Below are 10,099 nucleotides of genomic sequence, written 5' to 3' on the forward strand. Positions count from 1 at the left end.
GTAGGGGGGTTGGGGGGGTGGAGGTGGTGGTGGTGGGGGGGTGGTTGGTGGAGGTGGAGGTGGAGGTGGAGGTGGGAGGGGAGGGGTGACCAAAAAGAGAGGAGGTGGAGAAACAAGTGAAAGAAAGAAAAAATGGGAAGGCAAATACAAGGGAGGAGACAGAAAGAAGGGAGGAGAGAGAGAGGTGATAGGAAGCAATGGAAGGAGGGAAGGAGTGAGAGAAGAGGGGTAGAGAGATAAGTGGGAGACAGGAAAAGATTGGAGCAGGAGTTTGGCCCTTTCAGCCTGCTCCACGATTCAACATGATCACAGCTGATCATCCAACTACCCTGTTCCTGCTCTCTTCCCCATACCCTTTGATCCCTTTAGCCCCAGCAACTATATCTAACTCCTTGAGAGAGTAAGAATCAAAGTTAATTGTATCAACTCTTGCTCTGTACATCAGATGGAGGATGTTAGTTAGATGGTTATTTGAACACAACAAAAGAGACACTGCCAACATTGGGAGTGGGGTGTGAGGTGTGAGGTTGGTGGAAGGATTGGGGGAGTATCAAAGTGAATGAGTCAGGATTCAGGTACACGAAGAGAGCCGAGAAAGGGCCATAAGTAATCAGATGACAGGTGAGGAAAGTGAGACAGCAGTTCAAAATAATAGCTAAGGAGCAGGCTGACCCTCCAGCAGTACGTAGAAGCAGGAATGATGTGAACTTACTCACAGGCAGCTTTGCTCAGGTCCCAGACTTTGATTGTCCTGTCGTGGCTTCCTGTGACAGCTTCTCGACAATAAAACTTGAACTTTGCCGCTGTGACCTTTGCACTGTGACCTGACAAAGTGTGCTGGGGAGAAAATACGAAGCAGAACAAGCAAGTGTAAAATGTCGAAACTGAGGAATACAATCAAATACAACAAAAAAGAGAAAGACTAAAAAAAAAACCCATTAAAGATTGCATGGACTTAATAAGACCATAAGATGTGGGAGCAGAAGTAGGCTATTCAGTACATTGAATCTGCTCCATCATTCAATGGGGTCATGGCTGGATCTGATAATCCTCAACTCCATACTTCCCTCCTTATTTATCTTAAAGTCTGTTTCCTTTGAATTGTGAGGGATATTGATGCAATTGCACTGCACCAGAGGCTCAGGCTAATGTTGGAGAGGTGTAGATCCAAATCTCACCATGGCTGCTGGTGGTGGAATTTAAATTCGCCCAGTGAGGTAGTACAGACACAATGGGCTGAACGGCCTCATCACCCTCAGCTCGAACAGTTCAGAGATCTGTTTTCTGTCAATATTGGACTTGAAGTAATAACAATGTTAAGTTGACTAAGCATCTCAGATATCTCTGAGCCACTCCCCAAAGAGCCCAGGACTCGCTCCTATTGGGTCCAGTTATCAGTCCCACCTTTTACTCAGGTGATTACATGCTCACTTTTTAAAAATTAATTTCCAGGATGTGGGCGTCACTGGCTGGGCCATCATTCATTGGCCATCCCCTAGTTGCCCTTTGAGAAAGTGGTGGTGAGCTGCCTTCTTGAACCGCTGCAGTCCATGTGCTATAGGGATACCCACAGTAGTTTCAGACTTTGTAACAAGTCTTACAACTGGAGTATCTCACTCTACCATTTCAGAGGCACCCACACAGCTGAGAGTCTGGGGTCATGTGTCAGCCAGACCAAGTAGGGACGGCAGATTTCCTTCTCTAAAGGACATTTTGATGACACCATCTTGGTAGGCCAGATATCAAACAATGTTGAGTCAGAACACAGGAAGCAGATAAAGGGCTTGGTGTTGCGGTGCAATGATAACAAATTTTCTCAATGTCAGCAAAACAAAAGAACTGATCATTGACTTCAGGAAGAAAGGAGGAGAACATGCCCCTATCTATGTCAACAGAGCTGGGGAGGGTCAAGAGCATCAAGTTCCGAGAAGTGACGTTAACTAACAATCTGTCCTGGACTTCCTACATAGATGCAACAGTCAAAAAGGCACAACAACACCTCTTCTTCCTCAGGCAGCTCAGGAAATTTGGCATGTCCATGAGGTCCCTCACCAACACCTACAGATGCACCATTGAAAGCAAACCGTCTGGGTGCATAACAGCCTGGCATGGCAACTGCTCTGCCCAGGATTGTAAGAAACTACAGAAGATGGCGTGCACTGCCCAGATCATCACAGAAGCCAACCTTCCATCCATGGACTCTATTTACACAGCTCGCTGCTGCGGAAAGGCTGTCAACATCATCAAAGACCCATCACACCCCAGTAACGACCTCCTACAACCTCTTCCATCAGGCAGAAGATACAAAAGCCTGATCACATGCACCAACAGATTTAAAAACAGCTTCTTCCCCCCTGTTATTGGACTGCTGAATGGACCTTTCAGAACTTCAGACAATGTTGATCTTGCTGATGTTAATCTTGCTCTGTGCATCTCCTGTGCAGCTGTAACCTGTATGCCTCTCTCTGTCTAAGCACCCTATGATCTGTATGTCCTTGTTTATCTGCCTGTACTGCTCACAAAACAAAGCTTTTCACTGTACTTAGGTACATGCGACTACAATAAATCATATTAAATCAAGTCATTAGTGAACCACTGATTTACATGGTCCAATTTGAAGGAATGCTTTAAAGTTCTCCTTGTTATCAAACCCCTTCAAGGCCTCATTACTCCATATCTCTCTAACCTCTTTCAATCTCACAACCCTCAAAAATCTCCCTACTCTAATTCTGGCCTCTTGAGTATCCTCCACTTTGAATTTAACTGCCTTTCAGCAACGCGTTCCAGGGCATGTTCCAATCTGTCCTTCCACTAAGATCAACAGAGAAATCTTCCCAAACATGGGCGAAACTTGAGGAGACACCGCTCACCTCATTCAACATCATATCCAGTCTGCAAGAGCCTTTGGTTTCCCAATGCTGAGTGTCTTTGATGACCATGACATCCGTACTAATACCAAGATCCTTCTGTATAAGGCAGTCATCCTTCTGACAATTTTATCTAGCTCCAAAACTTGGACGACATATTGATGCCTCCTCAAGTCCCTGGAGAAGTACCATCAATGCTGTTTGTGATGGATTCTCCACATCAGCTGGGAGGAGAGGCATACTAACATCAATGTCCTCAAAGGAGCCATTTATACCTGCATCAAGGCTATAATCATCCAAAACCAACTCTGCTGGGCCAGTCACCTACTCAGGGTGCCTGATTTCCAATTACCAAAGCAAATCATCTTCATCCAGCTCAAGGATGGCAATTGAACGAGAGGAGAACAATGGAAGCATCTCAAAGATTTTCGGAAGGCTTCCCTCAAGAAATGCAACACAGATGTCAACACATGGGAGACCGCCATTCAGAAAGAACCGACTTGGAGAAAGCTCCTGTATGAAGGGACACAATTCTTCGAGAAGAGGTAGTATGGAAAAGGAACCGGAGAAAGGAATACTAATGATCCCAAGGCCAAGGATTGATTCAAGTTCCCAGGCACGCCTACCAGATGAGAGGTTGGAGATGTGACTGCAGGCTGAGGTTCATCAGACACAAAATGAGCCACAGAACCTATGACCAGTGACACGGAATTTCCTGGGTGGACAGCCATGCTCATTTGCTCATGAATACGGATGGCTGCGGCACTATGGCTCAGTGGTTAGCACTGCTGCCTGGAGTAGTTGGTTGGTTCGCTGAGCTGACTGGTTTTCCTGCAAACATTTCGTCCCCCTTCTAGCTGACATCTTCAGTGCTGTCCAGCCTCTGTTGAAGCGCCTCACAGCGCCAGGGACCCGGGTTCAATTCCACCCTCGGGTGACTGTGTGGAGTTTGCACATTCTCCCCGTGTCTGTGTGGGTTTCCTCCGGGTGCTCCGGTTTCCCCCCACAGTCCAAAGATGTGCAGGTTAGGGTGGATTGGCCATGCTAAATTGCCCTGCAATGTCCAGGGATGTGCAGGCTGGGTGGATTAGACATTGGAAATGCAGGCTTGCAGGGATAGGATAAGGTGGGGCGGGGGGGGTGGTGTCTGAGTGCAATGCTCTTCAGAGGGGCGATATGGACTTGATGGGCCAAATGGCCTGCCCTTGCATGTAAGGATTCTATGACTGAGCCTGTGGAACATTCTACCACAGAAGGATGTGGAGGCCAAGTTAGTGAATGTATTCAAGAAAAAGATGGATAATGTTATAGAGTCTAAAGGCATCAAGGGGTATAGAGAGAAAGTGAGAATATAGTACTGAGTTGGATGATCAGCCATGATTACTTTTAATGGCACGGTAGGCCCAAATAGCTAAACGGCCCGCTCTTAGTTTTAATGTTTAACTGGTTTCCTTCCCTAAAGGACATTAGTGAAGAGGATGTGTTTGTTTTTACAACAATTAACACCAGTTTCACAGTCATCATTAATCTGGCTTTCCATTCCATTGATTGATGACAGTTGTCATGGTAACCATAACTGAAGAAGGCTTTCAATTCCATTTTTTATTCACTGAATTGATGTTTCACAAACTGCTGGTGTGTCCCCAGAGTACCGACTGTGCCCAATAACATTGCAGCTACACCACAATACTCATTTATAGATTGTTTTTAAAAGTCAACTTGTTCAGAGGCGTTATTACACACCTCTGCTGGCACAGAGGTAGGGACACTATCACTGAACCACATGAGACCTCAGATATATCTACATGCAAAATAAGGATATGATTGAATTGAAATCCATCAGTTTGTAAGTTTCACTTTTCAATGATAGGTCCTGTATATTATTTAAGCGTTCAACAACTATCAGTTTGTGTTTATTTTTTTAATGGTTGTTGTTTGGAGATGAGATCAGCCACGACCGTGTTGAATGGTGGGGCAGACTCGAGGGGCTAAATGGTCTGCTCCTGCTTCTAGTTCTTATCTTCGTAAGATCCCTACAGTGTGGAAGCAGGCCATTCAACCCATCCAGTCCACACCAACCCTCTGGAGAGCATCCCACCCAGGCCCACCCCCCTACCCTATTCCTGTAACCCTGCATTTCCAATGTCTAACCCACCCAGCCTGCACACCCCTGAACACTATGGGCAATTTAGCATGGCCAATCCACCCTAACCTGCACGTCTTTGGACTGGGGGAGGAAACCGGAGCACCCGGAGGAAACCCACACAGACACGGGGAGAATGTGCAAACTCCACACAGACAGTTGCCCGAGGGTGGAATCGAACCCAGGTCCCTGGCGCTGTGAGGCTGCAGTGCTAACCGCTGAGCTGCCCATCGATTTTTTGTGGGCATCTCTGGCTAGTCCAGCATTCATTACCCATCCCTCAGCAGTCCTTGTCGTGTAGGGACACAGAGGTCAGTCATTATGCTGGTTGCAATTTTGTAGCTCAACAGAACTGGGTTGAGAATTTTGTAATCCCATGCCTTTGCTAGTACTATCAGTATCCTACTCAAGTCTGAACCCTAGTACAAATTCCCATGTAACAGGGGCTTGGAAAACCCTACAATGCACCAAGATTTCAAACACAAAAAGAAATTCTGCTCAGACACACCTTCAACTCACAGTCCTTCAGACTCCATAGGCGCGCAGTGTTGTCGTAAGATCCAGCTAAGAGCTGTAGACCCTACAGGGAAGGTAAGAGAAGGAGGAAATGATATTAATCAACTGTCTGGGTTTAAATCAGATCACTGCCATGTTACAAATACTGTGGATACAAGAGCAGATCAGAGGCGAAATAGGAACAAAGCAAACAGGAGTGGGAGAAGGACATTCAGCCCATCAAATTTGCTCTGCCATTCAATAGGATCATGTCTGACCATCCAACTCATACCATGTTCTTGCTTTCTCTCATTACCCTTTGACCCCTTTACCCCCAAGGTATAATATCTAACTCCTTGTGGAAAATAGCCTTAACTGCTTTCTGTGTTAGAGAATTCCAAAACCCCCAGTCTCTGGGAGAAGATATTTCTCCTCATCTCAGTCCTAAATGGCCTACCCCATCTCCTTAGACTGTGACCCCTGGTTCTGGACTCCCCAGTCTTCGGGAACATCCTTCCTGCTTTTAACCTTAGTCTTGTTAGAATTTTACAGATTTCTTTGTGATGTTCCCTCGTCCTTCTAAACTCCACAGGATATAATCCTAACCGATCCAGTCTCTCCTTATAAGTCTGTCCTGCCATCCCAGGAATCATCTGGTAAACCTTTGTTGCACTCCGTCTATCACCAGAACATCCTTCCTCAGGTAAGGAGAACAAAACTGCGCACAATACTGCAGGTGTTATCTCACCAAAGTCCTGTATAATTGCAGCAAGACATTCCTACTCAAATCCTCTCACTTTGAAGGCCAAAGTACCAATTGCCTTCTTTGCTGCCTGCTGCATGTGCATACTTACTTTCAGTGACTGGTGTACAAGGGACACCCAGCTCTCATTGCAAGCCCTCTTCCCAATCTACTGCTATTTAGATAATAATCATATTTCATGTGTTCCCTAACAAAGTGGATAACCTCACATTTATCCCCATTGTACTTTATCTCAATTTACGAAAGGAATTGGAGAGCTAGTTGATGGATGGACAATTGATGATATCACAGGGAGAGGCAGCAGGAGGAGGGGTACAGTTTAGATAGGCCTTTCAAAGAGGACAAGATGGGCTGAAGGGCCTGCTTCTTTGCTGTGAATCTATCAGAAGGGATTAGTTTGGGCAGTGGTGAGGGAGGGGAACCAATGCCACATATAGATTCCCTCACCCCCACCCTCCTGACAAACACCAATCCTTCCAAGGTCTGACACCCATTTGTGGCATTATGAAGCGTCACTCCAGCCCCCAGATTCGAGGGTCCCCTTCACTCACCGAGGGGTCAAACTCAATGCTGGTCACTCCATCGTTGCTCCCCTCCAGAGTTTTCACCTTCTGAAGCATCCCTGTTGGACAAAAGTGGACAGACATAGTTAGCGAAAATCAAAACCTCGCCACCTCTGCAACCAAAATTAACTGAGCCACTGTCCATTCCAACAACAAAAACAAACCGACCTGCATTTACATAGCGCCTTTCGTGCAGTGAAAACAAGCATTGCTGAAAAAAATGCCTTTTGTCTTGCTTTCATCAGGACAATGCGTAAGAAATATCAAAGCATAGGACAACAAGACATAGAAGCTGAAATAGGCCATTCAGCCCATCAAATCTGCTCTGCCACTTAATGAGATCATGGCTGATCTGATAATCCTCAACTCCACTCTCCTGCCTCAATTCCCTCACTGATTAAAACTCTGTCTCTCTCAACCTTGAATATACTTAATGACCCAGCCTTGACAGCCTTCTGCAGTAGGGAATTCTGCGGATTTACTACCCTCTGAGAGAAGAAATTCATTCTCGTCTCTATCATAAATGTGCAACCCCTTATCATGAGATGATGCCCTCTAGTCCTAGAGTCTCCCACAAGGGGAAACAACATTTCTGCATCCATCCTGTCAAGTCCCATATCCTGGGACAAGCTAAGCAGAGACAGGCACGGGAATTCCTAGAAGCCTGGCTTTCCACAAAGCATGCTATTAATAAACAGATAGAACTCAACCCCATACCTACTCCACTACGAAGGAAAACCGGAAGTGAGGCAATCCAGCTCCAGAGTTTAAAAACCAGGCAGGAAAACACACCGACGCTTCATCATTCACTCAATATCTCCTCATAAGACAGTTCCTCCATACCCAGTATCAGCCGAGTGAACCTTCTCTGGACTTCCGCCAATGTCAGTCTATCTTTCCTTAGATATGATGTATGACGAAGGGCAAAAAGAGAAAACAACATTTTATACTGCATGAGAGTAGAGTGCTGATTGGTTGGCAAGTGAACACTAAGTGATAGAGGCATTGCCATGGAGAATGAACCAGTTTGATGATGACTGATAGTTAAATACCAGGCTTTGCTTAAATTTTAAGCCAGTCGGGTTGACGCTGATTGCATGAGGTATTACCTGGAGGACTGAACCAGAGAACAGCTCTCAACAGTTTGTTGAGGTGAGGGAACTTGTACGCCCACACTGCGACCATTTCAACAAAACCGTATGCTGAAATGAGTGGAGAGATGTTAGAGCAGGCGGCTAAATATTTGGTCAAAGAGATTTGTTTTTAAAAGGGCATTGTCAGAGGAGGAGAGACAGGCAGAGACGCTCAGGTTGTTCAGAAAATGCTTAAGGTGGTGCTGGATACTGCTTGAATGAAGAGTGCTTATGTAGCATGCTGGTGGATCGTGTCCTGGGATGTGATTTGGTCATAGGCAACACAGAGATCATACAGAGATTGCCGAGGCCAGGCGCCAACTCGCCGACATTTCCTCCTACCGCCCCTTTGATCATGACCCCACCCCCAACCACCAAACCATCATCTCCCAAACCATCCACAACCACATCACTTCAGGTGACCTCCCACCCACAGCCTCCAACCTCATCATTCCCCAAACATGTACCACCCGCTTCTATTTCCTTCCCAAAATCCACAAACCTGACTGCCCTGGTCGACCCATTGTCTCCGCCTCCTCCTGCCCCACTGAACTTATCTCCAACTATCTGGACTCCATTTTCTCCCCTTTGGTCCAGGAACTCCCTACCTACGTCTGTGACACCACCCACGCCCTCCACCTCCTCCAGAACTTCCAATTCCCCGATCCCCAACACCTCATCTTTACCATGGACATCCAGTCCCTCTACACCAGCATTCCCCATACAGATGGCCTAAAGGCCCTCCGCTTCTCCCTGTCCACTGACACCCTCATCCACTTAGCCGAACTCGTCCTCACCCTCAACAACTTCTCTTTCAATTCCTCCCACTTCCTACAGACAAAGGGGGGTGGCCATGGGTACCCGCATGGGCCCAAGCTATGCCTGCCTCTTTGTAGGTTACGTGGAACAATCCCTCTTCCGTACCTACACCGGCCCTAAACCCCACCTCTTCCTCCGTTACATTGATGACTGTATCGGCGCCGCCTCGTGCTCCCACGAGGAGCTCGAACAGTTCATCCACTTCACCAACACCTTCCACCCCCAACCTTAAGTTTACCTGGACCATCTCTAAAACCTCTCTCCCCTTCCTGGACCTCTCTGTCTCCATCTCCGGCAACCACCGAGAAACCGATATCCATTTCAAGCCCACCGACTCCCACAGCTATCTGGAATACTCCTCCTCCCACCCACCTTCCTGCAAAAATGCCATCCCCTATTCCCAATTCCTTCGCCTCCGCCACATCTGCTCCCAGGATGAGGCATTCCACTCCCATACATCTCAGATGTTCTCGTTTTTCAAGGACTGCAACTTCCTCCCCTCAGTGGTTGAGAACGCCCTCGACCGTGTCTCCTGCATTTCCCACAACTCATCCCTCAAACCCCCTCCCCGCAATAACAACCGAAACAGAATTCCCCTCGTCCTCACGTACCACCCCACCAACCTCTGGATCCAACGCATCATCCTCCAACATTTCCGCCATCTGCAATCCGACCCCACCACCAAAGACATTTTTCTCTCCTCACCCTTATCTGCTTTCCGGAGGGACCAATCTCTCTGTGACTCCCTTGTCCGCTCACACTCCCCTCCAGCCCCACCACACCCGGCACTTTTCCCTGCAACTGCAGGAAGCGCTACACCTGCCCCTACACCTCCCCCCTCACCCCCATCCCAGGCCCCAAGAAGACTTTCCACATCAAGCAGATGTTCACCTGCACATCTGCCAATGTGGTATACTGCATCCGCTGTTCCCGTTGTGGCCTCCTCTACATCGGGGAAACCAAGCAGAGGCTTGGGGACCGCTTTGCAGAACGCCTACGCTCCGTTTGCACTAAACAACTGCACCTCCCAGTCGCGAACCCCCTCCCATTCCGCAGACAACATGTCCATCCTGGGCCTCCTGCAGTGCCACAACGATGCGACCCGAAGGTTGCAGGAACAGCAACTCATATTCCTCTTGGGAACCGTGTAGCCCAATGGTATCAATGTGGACTTCACAAGCTTCAAAATCTCCCCTCCCCCTACCGCATCCCAAAACCAGCCCAGCTCATCCCCGCCTCCCTAACCTGTCCTTCCTCTCACCTATCCCCTCCTCCCACCCCCACCTCCTACCTACTAACCTCATCCCAACCCCTTG

At 47.6% G+C, this 10,099-nt stretch overlaps 1 protein-coding gene across 1 annotated transcript; it reads right to left on the minus strand.

The window, feature by feature from the left end:
* Positions 1-705: 705 nt before the first annotated feature.
* On the minus strand, positions 706-8,016 carry LOC125483297 (protein Atg16l2-like). Its single transcript, XM_048597857.1, has 4 exons — positions 7,941-8,016; positions 6,820-6,890; positions 5,519-5,590; positions 706-837 (listed from the first exon to the last, which is right to left on the minus strand). The coding sequence occupies exons 1-4, from the start codon at positions 8,014-8,016 to the stop codon at positions 709-711; spliced, it is 348 nt and encodes a 115-aa protein (XP_048453814.1). The 3' UTR covers positions 706-708.
* Positions 8,017-10,099: the final 2,083 nt, after the last annotated feature.

The sequence above is a fragment of the Rhincodon typus genome, chromosome 6 (genome assembly GCF_021869965.1).
Source record: "Rhincodon typus isolate 14 chromosome 6, sRhiTyp1.1, whole genome shotgun sequence".
NCBI classification, from domain to species: domain Eukaryota; kingdom Metazoa; phylum Chordata; class Chondrichthyes; order Orectolobiformes; family Rhincodontidae; genus Rhincodon; species Rhincodon typus.

Excerpts from the sequence above, each read along its gene's own strand:
- LOC125483297 (XM_048597857.1), bottom strand. The coding sequence starts at position 8,016 with ATGGTCGCAGTGTGGGCGTACAAGTTCCCTCACCTCAACAAACTGTTG. Across the intron at positions 5,591-6,819 it reads GCATTGAGTTTGACCCCTCG|GGTCTACAGCTCTTAGCTGG; the intron begins GTGAGTGAAGGG and ends CCTTCCCTGTAG. Across the intron at positions 838-5,518 it reads TGAAGGACTGTGAGTTGAAG|CACACTTTGTCAGGTCACAG; the intron begins GTGTGTCTGAGC and ends TTTTCTCCCCAG.